A 17,748-nucleotide genomic window follows, 5' to 3' on the forward strand; every position below is an offset into this window, starting at 1 on the left:
GAGTTCCGCCTGCCTTTGCCTCCCGAGTGCTGGGATTAAAGGCATGTGCCACCACCTATATGTTTTAAAAATCCCTTGATTTCAAAATTTAAGTCAAAAGATATGTCACTTTGGAGGTTTGCTTTTGTTTTCTACAGGAAATGAAAGGCTGTGGACTTATTCTGGGTTAAGAAAAGTGAGGTTTGATCAAGGAAGACCCCCTTAAAAATCTCCAATGGGAGTGACTGGGCTAGATGATCTGTTTTAGAGCACCTCTGCTGCAGCTTCCTCTGAGTTCTACATTCAATACTGTTGGCTGAGATGATCCAGTCTCACAGACTACTCCAGTCAGGACATGGCCATAATCTGAAATTTTCCTTGGGTCCCCATTAATTATCAGCACCCCCAACTATCAGGAAGTAGCCTAGAAAACTATGTCCACACACCCACAAATGGATTATGGATGTTTGTCTTGAGAGTGTTGCTTACAAGTTGTAAAGGAATAAAAGCCAAACAAAGATTAGATTCTGGTTCTTGTTTTGAAAGGAAAAAAAGGAGAAAAGATGTGGGATAATGCTCCTGTATACTATAAATATTTGTCACTCTTATTGGTTTGAACGTTGACTGGCCAGTAGCTAGGCAGGAAGTATAGGCAGGACAACCAGACTAGGAGAATTCTAGGAAGAGGAAATCAGATATGCAGTCACCAGCCAGTCACAGAGAAAAAAAAAATGAGACTACTTTACTGAGAAAAGGTATCAAGCCACATGGCTAAACATAGACAAGAATTATGGGTTAAGTTGTGAGAGTCTGTTTATAATAAGCCTGAGCCAATAGGCCCAACAGTTTATGACTAATATAAGCCTCTGTGTGTTTTTGGGGGGCTGAACAGCTACAGGACCAGACAGAACAGAAACTTCTGTCTACATATATGCTCTGGTGATCCTTGAAAGCAATGTATAGTCTTCAGTCTGAGAATGGATTGTTTGTTATATAAATATAGAGTAGATCTTGTTAACTGATGACATTATTGAGTTTGCTTATACCCTTGGTAATTTTATCTTTACTTGTTCTTTTAAATGTTGTGAGGTTTGCTGAGAGTTCCAAATATAACTGGGGATTTTCTATAGTTCCTTTAAGTTTCATTAGTTCTTAATTTTTGTGTATTACATTCTACTATTTGATGAATATATATTTAAGATTTATATTTCTAAACGCATGGATTGTCTCTTTCATTATAGCACATTCAATGACTTATAAATATATAAATATACACACATATATATTTCCAATCTTTTATTTTCAACTTACACTAACATATACCATTGTATCTGAAGTAAATTCTTTATAGTATAGACAATGTATATGATTGACGTTTCTAAATCAACATTGACAATCTGCTCATTAAATTGGCACATTTTACCTTTTGTGTTCTTAAACTATTAAACACTATTAGAATTTACGATTATTTTCTTTAAACACTATTAGATTTACGATTATTTTCTTTTCTTTTAATAGGCATTTATTTTTCACAACTTGAACAGTTTCCCCTCATTCCTCTCCTCCCAGTCCCTCCCCCCATCTCCCTTCTGCCTTCCCCATAGACTCCTGTTCCTGTTCAGAAAAAGACAGGGCTCCCATGAATATAAACCAAACATGGCATATAAAGTTGCAGTGCACCTCCCCTCCCATTAAGGCTGGCCAAGGAAACCAAATATGAGGGAAAGGATCCTAAAAGCTGGCAAAAGAGTCAGAGAAAGCCTCTGCTCCTATTGTTACGAGTCCCACAAGAAGACCAAGATACACAATTCTAACATATATGCTGAGGGTCTGGGTCAGTCCCATGCAGGTTTCCTTGTTGTCGGTTCAGTCTCTGTGAGGTCCTATGAGAACAGGTTAGTTGATTCTGTGGATATTCTTGTGGTGTCCTTGACACCTCTGGCCTCTACAATACTTCCTCCCCCTCTTCAGCAGGATTCCCCGAGGTCCACCTAATGTTTGGTTGTGGGTCTGCATCTGTTTCCATCAGTTGCTGGATGAAGCCTCTCTGGTAACAGTTGGGCTAGGCACCAATCTATAAATACAGCAGAATATCATTAGGAATCATTTCATTGATTTTATTTATTTATTTATTTATTTATTTATTTATTTATTTATTTATTTATGCTAGTCATATTTGCTTTTATCCTTGTTTTCTGGGCACTGGCCCTCCAGGCAGTATCAAGAATGGGCTCCCTCTTGTGGCATGATGTCAGGCTGGACTAGTCATTGGTGGTCCACTCCCACACTCCCAAAATTTTTGAGCTGCCTATATCCAAGCACAGCTTGTAGGTAGGACAAATTACAGCTTTTGTGGTTGGGATGGTATCCCTATCATTCCACTGGAAGCCTTAACTGGTTACAAGAGATGGCCAGTTCAGATTATATATCTCCTATTGCTACAAGTCTTAACTAGGGTCACCCTCATAAATTTCGGGGAGTTTCCATTGTACTATGTTTCTAGCTCATCCTCAAGAGGCACCCCAATTCCAGCTGTCTCTCCTAGTGCTCTCTTCCTCCATCCTTTTTCTCAACTGATCCCTCCTGTTACTATCCCCTCCCCAAACCACCTCCTCACCCCACTTTCTATTCTATTTCCCCTTTCCAGGGAGATCCAAGTGTCCCCCCTGAGTCCTCCTTGTTACTTAGCTTCTCTGGGTCTACAGATTGTAGCATGGATATCCTTTGTATCTGTCTTCCACATTCTTGGATTGTATTATTTTTTCATAATTCTAATTTATCTTTAATTATTATAGTGTTACTGAATGTACCTCTATGTATTTTAGTGATAGTTCTGTGTTATTTATATAACTTAAGATTAAGCTACTGCCATTTTAGCAGTTACAATGAAGTATAGAATAATTAGCCTCATTTAACACCAGTTTATTCTCCCCACAATTTCCTTGAGTATTTTTCTACACAGTTTTGTTACTACAACTGACAGTGTTATATTTTCCTTCAACCATAAGACATACTTAAGAATGTTTAGGCCTATTGTACTCATGTTCTTTTTTGCTTACTGTGTGCTTTCTTCCTTCCTAATAATTTTTCAAGGTTCCTTCAATTGTGTTTATCATTGCTTTGCACATCATTTAATTCTAATCATTGTTGAGTAGATCTGTCAGATGGGTCTTACAGTACTGCTCTCTTGCTGTTTTCTACTAATCTATTGTCTTTCCATGCACTATATTTTTTTTAATATGCTTTTATTGAAACCTGAATGATTTGTGTTGTGAGACTCCAGATTTGATTTAAACCATTTGTTTTTACTGGATTTCTGACACCACTCAAAAAGAGAAAGTAAAGAAGCCACCCCCGCTTCAGAGCCAGGAGAAGACAAAAATCCTGGTTTCCCCCTCAGCCTAATGAGATCTAAGGAAAGGGTAATCCTAAATAGTGCTGGTTAGGAGTAAGAATACAGCTCTTGGGCTAGTGAGATGTCTTAGCGAATAAAGGCACTTGCCACCAAACCTTACAATCCCAGTTTCATCCCTGGGATCCATGTGGAGACAGGAAAGAACCAACTATCACAAGCAAACCTCCACAAACATGCTATGGCACATGTACACCCATATATGCACACATGCGTGCGTGCGCGCGCGCACACATACACACACAAGCACACAAAGTAAAGTTCTAAATGTAAAAACAAAACAAACAAAAAACTCACAGATCTTCTAATCCTTCATAACTATCCACCACACTGGCTAGAGAAACAGTGTGTTATGAATAGTCCACACGTAAAATTCACTAACACCTAAAAGGGAGGTGGGATTGCCTCATCACTGCTGTTTGAAGGTGGAAGCTATGTTATCTATAACATAAGCCAAACACTGGGTATGAGGTTGCCTTGGCGATGCAAGATTTAAGTGGTAATATAGATTTTCATCTCCCATTGTGGATTACATAGACAGTAAAGTGTCATTACAGATTAGCAGAAAATGAAAGTGTGGTCTCCACATTCCACCATTGGAAAGAAGAAAATCTAGACTTTCCACACAACTCTTGGTGGCCTATTCATGGATTGGCAGTTATCTTTGTGGTGATCACCTGAAGCATAGCTTAGTGCCAAAGGTACTAAGGTATCTACCTGATATCACTTGTACTGTTTTTAAAATATCTTAAGTATTTCTTTGTTTTGTTAGTATAAAACTTCCATCAATCTGTTACCACCCTGGAACAATTTAGCTAATCTCAGTTTGTATTCCAAGGCCATGGTCAGTAATATTTATCTCCAGAAAAAAATATACTTTATCCCTTTAAATATGGGAATTGTTTTAAATAGGCTTTACACATTTAGTTTGGCAGAAGACTCAGATGCTTTATTTAAATAATGTATCATCATGCTCCACTTACAAAGAAATATTAATTTTCTAGTTTATATTTTGTATTTCCAGAAAGTCTAATTCTTCTCTGGCATGACTATTTTAATCCACTATCAACCCATTGATGGTAATGAAAAGTCAACTACCAATTAAGAGTTTTTCATCTAAAAATTGTATTTGCAATACCTGTTAGGCTATGTATTGCTAATTTATAACTATTTCTTAGCTTACTTTGAATAGCTGAATAAACAAATTAAATGTCTTGGGGAGGGAGTACTGAGTATTGTCTTTTATAAACTCTTTCAGTGAAAGATATTAAAATTGGAACATAAAGATTTGATACAGTATCGACTGACATTTTAGGGTTTCTATTACTTTAATAAAAACATGACCAAAAGCAACTTGGGGGAGAAAGGGATTTGCTTCATCTTATAGCTCGTCATCCATCGACAAGGGAAGACATAGAAGGAACTAAGGGCAGGAACTTAGAAGCAGGAATTGGAGTAAGACTATATTTATGTCTTTGCTAGTATTTCTTTTGATGTGATGAACACCAAGGCAAAAAGCAACTCAGGATGAAAGGGTTTATCCCATTATACTTTCACATCACAGTCTATCACCGAAGGAAATCAGGGCAGGAAATGAAGGTAGGAACCTGGAGGCAGGAACTGTTACAGAAACTATGTAGGAATGCTGCTTATTGGCTTGCTCCTTGTGGCATTCCTAGCCTACTTTCTTATACCACCCAGAATCACTTGTCCGGGGGTGAGGAGAGCATTGCCCACAGTATTCTGGGCCTTTCTACAACATCAAGCAAGCAAATGAATCACAACTTGCCCACAGGTCTGCTGGTGGGGGCATTTTCTCAACTGAGGTTGCTCCTTATAAAAGGACTCTAACTTTTGTCAAGTTGACATAAAACTAGCCAACATCACTGGATTTACTAAAGGTTAACTAAACTTGATTTCAGCTACCAAGTCTACAAAAACATATAGAAGAACCATGGACTGAAAGTATTATATAAACTTGTGGAAAGAAGGTAAATAAAATCAGGTCAAGATTCTTTTAAACTAAACTTGGAACTACAATATAAAAAACATGGAAAATTAAATAAAAGGTACAGCAAATAAATTCTATGTCATTTTAAGGAAAAGATGGTTAGTTTTAAGAGCAATATTAAGATGTTCTAAAATTTACAAAATATACAGGTTATAAAATCTAATGTATTTACACAACACTGATTCTACCTATATTAATTATACTTGTGAAACAAAGAACCCTATATAGAATCAAAAGTTAATATCCTACTCAAACCCAATCTAATTAAATGTGATAGAAACACGTTTGAGCTCAGCCTAATACAGCTTTGAACAGTTTTAAAAATCAATCTAAAAAACAATTCTTGTTGGGCAGTGGTGGTGCATATCTTTAATCCCAGCACTTGGGAGGCAGGTGCAGGCAGCTCTCTGTGAGTTCAAGGCCAGTCTGGTCTATAAGAGCAAGTTCCAGAACAGGCTCCAAAGCTACAGAGAAACCCTGTGTCGAAAAACAAAACAAAACAAGACAAAACAAAGAGACAATACTTGGTGTGATCCTCTCTATAAAATTAAAAACTGGCAATCGAGTTTTCTTTGAATATCAATAACAACAGAAAACTCATCTCAAAAACCATCTCTACGCATTGGCATGTGTATATGCCTATATAATGAAAAGCTGGTGGCAGTCCTATTATTAAATTTGTGGACGATAAAGCTAATTCATAAACAATGTTACAATATACTACAGAACAGCCAACCTAACTAAAGCCACTTATGTTGGTTTCCTGAGATTACACAGACATAAAGGAGTAGTGTAATCTTGACAATGTCAACTCTTATGAAGATGTCAAATGTGAAGTCTCATTTCATTAAAAACTGTGCTCCTAAAAACTCATTACTTGCCCAGGTGAAAATTTCACCTTTCAGGAGACAGAAACACAAGAAATCTGACACTCTAAATTAAATTTTGATCACCAGGGGCAAACTAGTCAGTCACATGAAAGTGGTGCAAATGTTAAAAACAGGTCTCCTATCAAGTTGACGTTTGTGATATTGAATGAAAAAAATAATGGGAGATAGTAATGCACATATTTTAGATGTAAAGAGCCATCATAGAAAAATTCACAGATAATTTTGTGAAAATATATAAATAATGAAAGAAGAAAAATGCAGTGAATACTATAGAAGAGTCAGTCAAATTAATCCACAATTTAAAAAGAATGATTGAGAGGGAGATTTTGATAAACTTGTGTATATAAATAAATAAACATGCCCCAAAACTAAAAAAACCCAAAGATTACATTTTTTAGCTGTAGACCTCATTTGAGTTGCATACTTATAATGAATTCAGTTTTTTACTCCCTTATTTCCTTCTTTCATCTTTCTCACTCTCCTGCTGAAGTGCAATCTATATTTTGTTTAGCCAGGGTTGGATAAAGTAGACTTTATTTTTAACATGCTTATAATAAAGGGCTGGAAGATGAGGAGCATTGTGAAAGGCTGGCCTCTGGCCATGACATGGCTGCTACACACACGCACTCACAGTAGCAGTGGTTACTCACACAAGACCTCCACGGGATCAGGAGTTAAAATTTTTCAACATGGAGTGTGTGTGTGTGTGTGTGTGTGTGTGTGTGTGTGTGTGTGAGAGAGAGAGAGAGAGAGAGAGAGAGAGAGAGACAGAGAGAGAGAGAGAGAGAGAGTTCCCTGAGGTCCTACTCCTTACTTAAAGAGTTATTGACAGTTGATGGCTTCTGAGAAGAGTCATTTTTCTTTGGTGGGGGGATAACTGGTAAGTTTTTCATGCCCCAGTTGCTTCCTTCACACATACGCACATATTGGTACCACTAATTAGACTTGATTATTTTTTTAAAAGTCATGAAGTTTGGAGCAAGATGAGAAATATGCTGGGGTGGTGGTGGAGAGGAACTGGGGGAACTGTTAGATATAACCAAGATAAAATTTATGCATATATTAAAATTAAAACATGCTTACACTGAAGTTAGTACTCGTGTGCTTTTTAGCACTGCTTTTTAAATAGGTAAAAGGACTATTAGACATATTGTTTATGCATATCATATACAATTTAAGAACTTAAGGAATGGATTTCTTGTCTACTATCTTGTCTATATTTTGTCTACCGAAAGTAACCAGCTTCATACTAGAAAGGTAAAGGTAATAATAATTGAGGCATTAAAAAGAAAATAAAATATAACAAGTAATTTCCATGCTATATTCTATGATTAAATATGATTTAGCAAGTTCCGTATTTGGAAACTTGAACATACACTAAACTCATTTGAATAAACTCCTTGTTAAATCACAGGTTGCTGGATTTCAGCCTCAAGTTCTAGTAAGTTCCCTGATGAAATTACTGCTCCTGACAACTACTGTCTAAAAATAGGTGCATTATGTCATTTCTGGGAAGAATGCAAAACAGCCTAATGCCAATGGAAGATACTTTGGCAATATCTTATAAACAATTGCTTGTGGTGACTAATCTCAAAAAAATGTCAATTTTATGAGATCTAGACCTACCTGGGAAACAAGGGCCTTTGAACAAGCATAAGGAAGATTATTTTACCTAGGTTAACTAAGGTAAGGCTATCCACGGTGGGTAGCACATTTCCTGGTCTGGGTCCCTGTACTAAATAAAAGGGAGACACCAAGCTGAGAATAAACATTTATGACTCTCTGCTTAACTATGGATGCCTATGGCCAGCTGCCTCCAGTCCCTGCTGCCTTGACTTTACCACATGGTCAGCCAACACCTGTCCTTTCTTTCTTAAGCTGCATTTACTGGGGTATATCACAGTAACAGGAAAAGCAACTAAGACAGAACTTATTAAATCAAAAAATCTGGGCTCTTAAATTTTATATTAGGGTAAATAATATACAAGTAGGGATACATCAACAACATAAAATGTATGTATGAATTTTACTGTAAAATTATTTCTGATTGCAAAACATTGAAAACTAAATGTCAAACCATAGGAGCTTAAATAAGCTATTAAAAATAAACACAATGAAGACATGAAACCGAAAACAATATGAAGGATGCATATGAGCTAATAATTTCCAAAATCATTAAGTGAAAAAGCAAAGTGCAGGAGAGTGCATAGTATGGAACCTTATGAAGAAAGGAAACTGCATGACTGTTTATAAAGAACATGAATCAAAAAACAATGATGTTAGTTACTGTTATAGTTTGAATCTGAAATGTTCCCCATAGGCTCGCGTTTTTAGTGCTTTATTTTCAGATTATGGCCCTACTTGAGGCTGTAGAGATTTTGAGAGGCAGGTCATAGCAGACAGAAGTAGGTGTAGGCCTCTGAATGTCCTATTAGCTCCTGGTTCCTAGTCTACTAGGATGTGAGGAGCTTTGGCATATATTTTCATTGGCACAAACTAAACTACCTAGTAATAGATTGAAACCCCTTTGAACTGTGAGCAGTTCCTTCTTTCAGTTGTTTCTATCAGAAGTTTGGGTTACAGTGTTGCTCAAGTAAGTAAGTTACATACAGGGAGTATGTAAAGATACAGTACAGATGATGCTGATGGCATGTTTAGTATACTTATCCATGTAGTGATAGCCTTCAGAACTGTGTCATTTTCTACATAGTAAAAAAAAAAAACAGAATAAAAAAAGGGGGTTGATACAGAAACATCAGAAATAGAAATTAACTAAAAATGAAAAACTACAAACAAAAGACACAATCAGAAAAGTTAAGCAAGGGACTATGTATCACCTAGAGTTCTTGGTCCTGAAGTTACATTATAGAAACAGATGCAACTTTAGGTATTTTCTAGGGAAGAGTGGGACAGTATATGCATTTTTATGAAGGCGTACACATTTAAAATGGGCATGCATACATGTCTATTGTGGTCATGAAACATAATGATTAAAAACAACTTACTGAGGAGTTCATTTTGACTTACAGTTCCAGAGGGAGGAGTCCATCGTGGTGAGGAAACAAGGAAACAAGTGGTAGAAGATACTTTCTTCCAGCATGGCTGCACCTCCCCATAACCACCTCAAACAGTACCAACCCGGGGAATAACTCTTAAAATCCCTGAGGCTATGGAGGACATTTCTTACCAAAACTGCCAAGATACAGGAAAGATATTGGGTAGCCAAAAAAATTAATAGCTGCTACCACTGTTTGTCCTTACATGATACATCACATCCCATCAAAAATACCCTATCTCTTTCCAATTTGAGTTCAAGCATTACTTAGTTAACTCTACTCCTAGGGGCTAGCCAGGAGGGAAATAACGTTTAGACCTGTTATTTCCATCTTGGAATCAAGTTGAGTCTGAATATGGGTTAGTTTCAAAAGTATATTTGAAAGATGTAGGAAAGAAATAGTTCCATGGCAGGGATCAAGACATTAAGTCAAACAATAAATTCTCTTGCATCTTCAACTCATGAGTTAGGAATTGGCATTTGTAACCAAAATGGTCTTCTCACACATACTGCAACATAATGGCTTAAATAGTTATTCTTTTCAATGTTCCAACATAAGGTTGCTACTATATTCATTTTTAAATAAACAGCCAAAAGTATCTCTTGAAAAATTAAGATGCTTGTCACATAATTACTTAAACTGTTATTCTTTTCTTGCCTCTCCTATTAGAAGCTCAGATCTAAATTTAGGCTCAAAATTGATGATCTGATAGTTGTAGATACTGGGATACCACTCATCTTCATAGTTTTGTTTTAATGTTTCATTTTTAAAAGCTTTATTTGTCATTATTTAAAAAACCTTTAATCTTTGTTTTAAAAAAATCAGCAATAATATCTGGCACAAAAATACAGGATACATTTGTTGAGTAAAATTGCATCTATTAACAAAGAATGCATTTTATTCAGATACTGAATAATCTGTTGCCAAATATGATAGCTTACTTAAAACTTTATAAACAAGATAATCTAAAATAGCTTTGTTTAAAAATTATACCCAATGTATCTGATAATCCTGAAACAGAAGTAAGAAAAAGTATAGTGCCTAATCTACACATAAGCAAGGAGATCTGGCAAATGGAAGAAGGGAAGGAAGGGCTACAAAGTGAAAGGCTGCTTTGTGCTTGGGTAGAGAAGGGTCTATGATCCATAAAATTCCTAAGAACAAGTCTGCAGTATTTTCAGTCTGTTGTTTCAAGTAAAAAGGAGAACACTAAGGGAATCAAAGGAGCAACAAACTCTAGCCTGCTTCTTTTATCTTTTTCACATAGATTAAATCACAACTACCCTAGGACCCACTGACTAAAATTACACTCTCTTATTTTACATGAGAGAAGCAAATGCGGAGCATATTTTTTTTAAGTTAGCCAGTAGGAAACCAATTTCTACAGACTCCTCCAAACTGACCGGGAGTGGGCCCTGTTTACCTCTAAGAAGCTGAGAAAGTAAGAGGTACATGAAGATGTTGATCACATAGGAACTTAGAATGTAACATGCCACTGCTTCTTTTACAGTTAAATTTTTGTTTTTATTATAAGAATATTAAGAATTTGTCAGCAACTGGAGACAAATATATTAATGCTCCTACTGCAGAAAAGCCTGTCATGTTAACTTGCAGATAAATGCATTCTCCTGATAAGGTCTGAAGTATTGCATATTTGCATATTTATTTTCTTGAATTAGTTAATTTTATAAGGATACTAGGACCGTAAAGGGAAAAAATGTCTTAAAGGGAAAAATATTACAGTTTTGGAAATATCAAGGAATATGCATAACCAAGCAGTATTTTTAAACACCTGTTACATTTGGCTTCAGAATCTTGTGTATACACACACACATTCATATTCTATCTACCTCTCCCCACTGAAGGAATTGTATAATTTAGCTAAAAGAAAGTAAACAGTTTTACATCCATAAATGATGAAGTAAGGTCAGGTATAAAATGTTAGAAAGTTACAGCCATTTTATTTGTACTGAGAGAAGGCAAGTAATTTAACATAATTTCTTGATAATTGTTGCTCACAGTTTTAACAAGAACAAAAATAAATATAACTTTATGTTATCTTTGGCATGTTGTGAATTCAAAAGGATAGCCATTTCTTTAGCAGCACTGTGAGGTTAAAACACTGTAGAACGCACTACTAAATCTAACCTTACAAGGTGAAAAAGGGAGTACAACGAATGAAAGCATCAGTGTCAAAAGGAACAGTGTCTTAAAGAAAATATTTACAAAATAAATGATGGTATAAAACCTATACTGGCTAGGAAAAATTATACTTTATATCAACCTGGGGACCTTTTTTTTTTCAATTTCAGCTTTTAAATTTTTATATAATTTCCTTTTAACACCATTTCTGTTGAAAAGTGCAATGAAACTCTAGTGAATATACATTTCCGTATCAAAATGACAGATACATAAATTCCCAAGTGTTTTGTACGTGGCAGAAAATGAATTTTTAAAGATATTGTAGTAGCAAACTATGTTCTCTTTGCATAAATCCTGGCCAACACATAACTAACAATATCACTTCTGTTTTGCCACATACTTCCCCCCTTTATATTACGGATTATAATGCAAGATAAAATCTCAAACACAAACCATGCTGGAATTTGGATACTTAATTAAAAATTTCTGTATGACTTAAAAATGGTGGCTTCTGCCTATTCTTTCCTGGTGATAAAAATAACTTTACTGCACTAAGAAAAGCTTACACTTTTGATATAAGTGGTATTGGTTTGAGAAAAAAGAATTTAAGTGAGAAGTAAATTCCTACCTGAGCAATATTAGTTGATTAAAAGAAAAAGGCAACAAATTAGTCAGATAATATCAATTATTAATAAGTAAACGTACATATTAATATATTCTCTATAACTCTCTCAAATAAAATTGGATAGTTAACAACTATTTTCAAGAATAACTAATAGTCATAACTAGACAAAGGAAAAGCAACACTGTCATTCCCAGGAGGTATTGTTCATGGTTTAGAAATAAGAATAAAAAGCAAACCTTTACTTGGTATATGTTCAGAGACATATACTTCTAAACATTTAGCTTAAGGGTTTTTTTTTGTTAATCAATAACTAAAATGTATATATTTTCTAATATAATGTAAGCAATATTGAATTTCTTTGTTTTAAAGGTACTTTTCTTTTTGTAATTTTCTTCATATTCCAAAGAAACACATGCTTGCAATCTAAGATTTACTGTGTATCCAAGCATAAGTGTTCTACATATTAGAAATCAAGTTGAATTTTAGATGGTCAAGCAATATTATTTTACACAAATTATAGAATAGATTCTATCAGATTGTAAGACTAAAAGGAAGAAAAATCAGTCCATGAGCATAATGGATGTTCTGAATAATCACTATTGTTGACATTACATTCCTGCCGATAACACAATTATTAATCATTTAAATCATCTCAGCAATCACTGATATCGAGAAAAACACTAAAAGTATCCTAATAAGCATTGAAATGAAAAAGACACTAAATAAATTTAAACGTAACTACTCAATCTGGATTTACTGTGGCTTGCCTTATTTTTGAAAAACAGTAATAAAATGAATCTGAATCCTAAAATCTAAACAAAGAGTCTAGAAATGGGACCCATTTATAGTTTTCAATTGAATTTCTGTGATTATTTTATATTAATACAACAGTGGGTTGAATAAATGTCTTTATGTTATTAACTATGTATTGTAAGAAATTAAAATACAAAATAACGAGTTTAACAACATGTAAAGAAGTGACTAGCAATAATTTTCTCTCTCCATACCACTTTGATATGAAGTAGTTCACAATGTAAAAATGCTTGGAATATTTTGAGACAAAAAAAAAAAAACGAATGCATGGAAAGGAAGGCACTCCACACATATGAAACATTGGATTGAGTGAATGAGTTGACCCTGGGAAATTCTGAGTATATTCCTTAGTCCCCAAAGTTCAAAAATAACTGAATTTAAAAGTATCCTTGTTTGATGAGATTGTTTGAAATTCATGCAACTAGAAAAACATTTGATTAATAGTGTTCTTCACTGGAAAATGCTAATTCTCTATTAGGCACAAATAGGAAAATGTGAATTAATTTAGTGATACAGCTTTCCCATTACTTTGTTAGCTGAACTCTACTGTTCTTAAATTTGAAGTCTTGATGTGGGGAAAAAAGAAAGGAGTAAGGTCCTTTTGGAGCACTGAATCCTTCTGAGGACTTGGTAAATCTTAATGGTAAAGAACTATTGTGAGGAGATAAGATAGGATAGTAAGGGGTTTAGAAAACTAGATGAAAGATAATGCACAAAAAGGACAAACTGTTTAAGCTTTGCCTTATTTTCAGCTTGCCTTATTGTTTTTTCTTTTTTCTTCTTTATATATGAGGGACCTCTTCTAGTTACCATACTATTAATCAAGTGATAACAAGTAGGTTCCCATGAGCAGTATTATTTTGACATGTTTCAGTGGGAAAGCATAAAGACCAAACTCCCATTGTTAACTTTGTGGGTGCCAAACAAATGCAATCCCTCCAAGATAACCAGAGATGCTATTTAGAAGATCCTGGTGTCTTACCAATAATAAGAAATCAGAAAACAAAAAACAATAGTAATAAAATAAATAATAATAAATAAAACAAATAATAATAACAATAAAAGTCATTCCTAACAAAATAAGATAAAAAGTCTGAAAGCAGAAAGTCAGTCACCAATACTGCTTCCTAATTTTCTTGCAAATGGTTTCGGTTTCCCGAATATTCACTCGTGAAAATATGTGCTTTTTTGACAATGGATTTTTAGTCTACCTTAGTACACCCAATGTTCCAATGTTTTCTCTTTGAGAAAAATAAGTTCAGTATCTTCCTCTTTTCAGAATGATAAAACATCTCCAAGTTTTACCTCAAATTTTGCTGCTGTCTACCAAACAATGCAAAATAAAGAACCCATTAGAAACTATAGCATGTTAAAGTTTTATGGAAAGTTTATTTTAACTGGTCACTCATTTAAAGAACTCTATTTTTTTTTTTTTTTGAGAAGTACTTGAACCTTCATTCATTCCATTTGGACTTATTCTAGCCATAAAGGACATGATTAGGCACCCTACTTCGATAAAACAAGGGCATTGCCATGTCTTTCTTTTATAATAATGTTGTCTTTTCTGCTAGTTTTGTTGAGCTAGGACATTTGAAACTTCTAACAGCAAGTTTCTCACAATTAGGCAAATGCTCTGGCATGCCTGTAACTTTTGCACAGTCAATAATCACTAGGGGATAAGGAAGCATGCTATTCATTGCTTAATCCTTAGTGGTCCTTTCAAATCAGGCTGTACAACACAACCCTCTGAGCAAACAACTGAAAATTATGGTAATCTTTTTAACCCATTACTTATACAAAGGCTAAAGGGCGTTTTATGATCATTTTTTATTTTAGTTTCATTTTCTCTAATTTTATTAGCGAGAAAGTACATATGGAAATAGTATGTGTCCTAAAAATTCAACAGCAAAATTATATCTTTGAGTTTGACAAAACACTGATAAGAATGTGTAAGTGCACAAACGAGATAATGACAGGAGCACAAACTCAAAGTATATGAACACAAATTTTTAAATGCAAGTGCTTATTGTAATAAGCAAAAAAGGGCCAAAATGAACCAAACTGGAACACAAAATGCACAAATATAACTCTAAGACTAAGTAATGCTATTATGTGGTATCAGATTATCTGTTATTTAATATTGTTCAATTACTTTTTTAAAAAAATACCTCAAATTAAGAATACATATTTTTATATATCATGTTTAGAAAATAAATATTTGTGCATGGATACAGATCACTTACATTTTAAAGAGAATACATATAGTTTTATTAAATACCAACATTACATGTCTCCTAACCTAACTTGTATACTCAGTAATCAGTTCTTTCTGAACTAAGGAAAGTAAAATGCTCAGCAACCAGTACACCTAGCAACACAAGGACACATTTCTATTAACTAAACAAGACTGATGGCCTCCAGCTTCACATTCATGAATTATTTCTGTCAGTATTAGTAGTTAATGGTATTTTCCAGGACAACATAAAATGATATATTAAAATTTCAGCATTTAAAGAAAACAATACCTATTATACAGTGGTTCTGTACCATAAATTTACTAAAAATCAATTTGGTTGGTTTATTTTAAATATGATTTCTAAAAGTGCTCTATTTCTGTGTGAATCATTAATATTGGTTTCTTATTTAAAATGTTAGAGTATCTTCTTGAAGTACAACTATTACGTAGAATCATCTAATGCTTACTGAAATATACTATATGGTCTCATATATGCTAGGTGCGCAAGTCCACTATAATAAAACTTCAACTACATCACCATAGGATTCAAGGAAGATCAATATGCTACACTGCAGCTCAAATCACATGGAAAGCAGAAATACAATAGTGTAACTCCATTTATAAAGGGAAAAGATGACTTAATTCAACTGGTTAACTTCAAAGTCAGCTTACGTAAGACTAAGATAGCATCAACACCAAGTGCTTAATATTCAAAGGCTTAACTATTACATATTTAGGAGAATAAAATTTCAACATGAAACCTTTGAATAAAAATGTCTTCACTTTTACTACAACTCCATTAGCTGTAAAACATTAGAAGCCTTATGGAAAATTTCTCTAGATTTAAGCCACTTATGGATAATATACAAATAAGTTTGCACACATCATCAGTGATCTAATTATTCTATCAAAACTTTGGCACCAACCATATGAGGAATTCATATATTAGCACATATGGATTTTGCTCTGGCACCTAACTACTCTCACTACATTTAGTATTTAAACATACTCAATTGAAAGGAGTCCTTTGGCTATGCACAAGCTACTAGAATACTTTTGTTTTTCTTTTAAGATCAAAAAAGCTATTCTTCAGGATATGATGTTAAAAATACTATCATTGTTTAGCATTATGACATTTATAACATATGAAAAGCATCTTGATTAATATTAATGATCCCTTAAACTATTTTTGTGTAAAATACTATGAGGTTATCTTTGTTTGAAAGGAATTTGGTGAGTTAATGTTCAGAAAATTTAAGACCTTGTGGACATCAATTATATAGTTAAACAATTGGACACTACTGCAAAATGACACAGTATGAATATTATGGACCCATGTATGTTTGTTTAAAATTCCAACCCCCAAAAGAGAGGCTTATATAGAATATTCAAGTAATGTGGCAGGAAAAAAAATACCCTTGATATAAGATTAGGCAAAAACCAAACCAAACAAAACCAAACCAACCCACAACACATTTAATTTTCTCTTCATCCAGTTAGCTGAGGAATAGTATGAATCTTACAAGCCAGTGGATGTTCGCTTTTTCATGCTCCGTCTCTGAGCTAAACTTGAAGCAGCAACAGGCTCTAGAATTGGTTGGAAGGACTTGGGAGTCAAGGCAGAATATGTTGCAACCACTGCTTCCTAAAATAATGACAAAACATTACAAGTTCAGTAACAATCTCTGTAGGAAAAAAGTAATAATACACCACAAGACCTCTACTTATGAAATTTTCCCTTTTACAAGGCTGCTATAGTAAGGGGCCAAGTTAAAGAACCAGAAACAGCTAAGTTGCACATACATACATACATATGGTTTGAAATAATTATACAGTAGAAATTTTATTTAGCCATAAACAAGAACAAAATATCATTTGCAAAAAAAATGGGTAGAGTTGAAAACAGTCAAGTTAAACAAAATAATGTAGAATCTAAGAATAAATGCTACACACTTTTCCCAATTTGTGGTATCTAGACCTTGAAAAGACAAAGGGACTATTGGTACTAACACTGTAACCGGGGGAGAACAAGGCAAGGTGGATGGGAGAAAGGGATTCTCAGTGGGCATTAAAGAGTAAGTAGGATCAAAATACAACATATGCATGTAAAAAAAATCACCACGAACTCCATTTATTTTGGGAAATTTATATAAGCTAAAAGATAATTTTATTAGAAAAGACACTGTCATTAAGAAAAAAAAAGGCAAACTACTGACTGGGAGATCTTCACCAACCCCACAACAGAAAAAGATCTGATCTCCAAAATATATAAAGAACTCAAGAAACTAGACTTTAAAATGCTAATTAACCCAATTAAAAAATGGGGCACTGAGCTGAACAGAGAATTCTCAACAGAAGAAGTTCAAATGGCCAAAAGACACTTAAGGTCATGCTCAACTTAGCATCAACTTAGCAATCAGGGAAATGCAAATCAAGACAACTTTAAGATACCATCTTACACCTGTCAGAATGGCTAAAATCAAAAACACCAATGATAGCCTTTGCTGGAGAGGTTGTGGAGAAAGGGGTACACTCATCCATTGCTGGTGGGAATGCAAACTTGTGCAACCACTTTGGAAAGCAG

At 34.3% G+C, this 17,748-nt stretch overlaps 1 protein-coding gene across 7 annotated transcripts in view; it reads right to left on the reverse strand.

Annotated features, from left to right (window-relative positions):
* Positions 1–1,260: 1,260 nt before the first annotated feature.
* Rps6ka6 (ribosomal protein S6 kinase A6) overlaps positions 1,261–17,748 on the reverse strand; it is a 181,690-nt gene continuing 165,202 nt past the window's right edge. For 6 of the 7 annotated variants that reach the window (XM_050127559.1, XM_050127557.1, XM_050127556.1 and 3 more), the window contains 2 exons: positions 16,688–16,809; positions 1,261–2,053 (listed from right to left, as the gene is read on the reverse strand). In XM_050127559.1, the coding sequence (XP_049983516.1) occupies positions 2,005–2,053; positions 16,688–16,809 (171 nt within the window). In that variant the 3' untranslated portion in view covers positions 1,261–2,004. Of the gene's footprint in view, positions 2,054–16,683; positions 16,810–17,748 lie in introns of those variants that run through there. The other variant, XM_050127561.1, reaches the window with a different exon arrangement.

This window comes from Alexandromys fortis, unplaced genomic scaffold, assembly GCF_014885135.2.
Source record: "Alexandromys fortis isolate MF-2015 unplaced genomic scaffold, M_Fortis_MF-2015_v1.1 scaffold_188, whole genome shotgun sequence".
Lineage (NCBI taxonomy): Eukaryota > Metazoa > Chordata > Mammalia > Rodentia > Cricetidae > Alexandromys > Alexandromys fortis.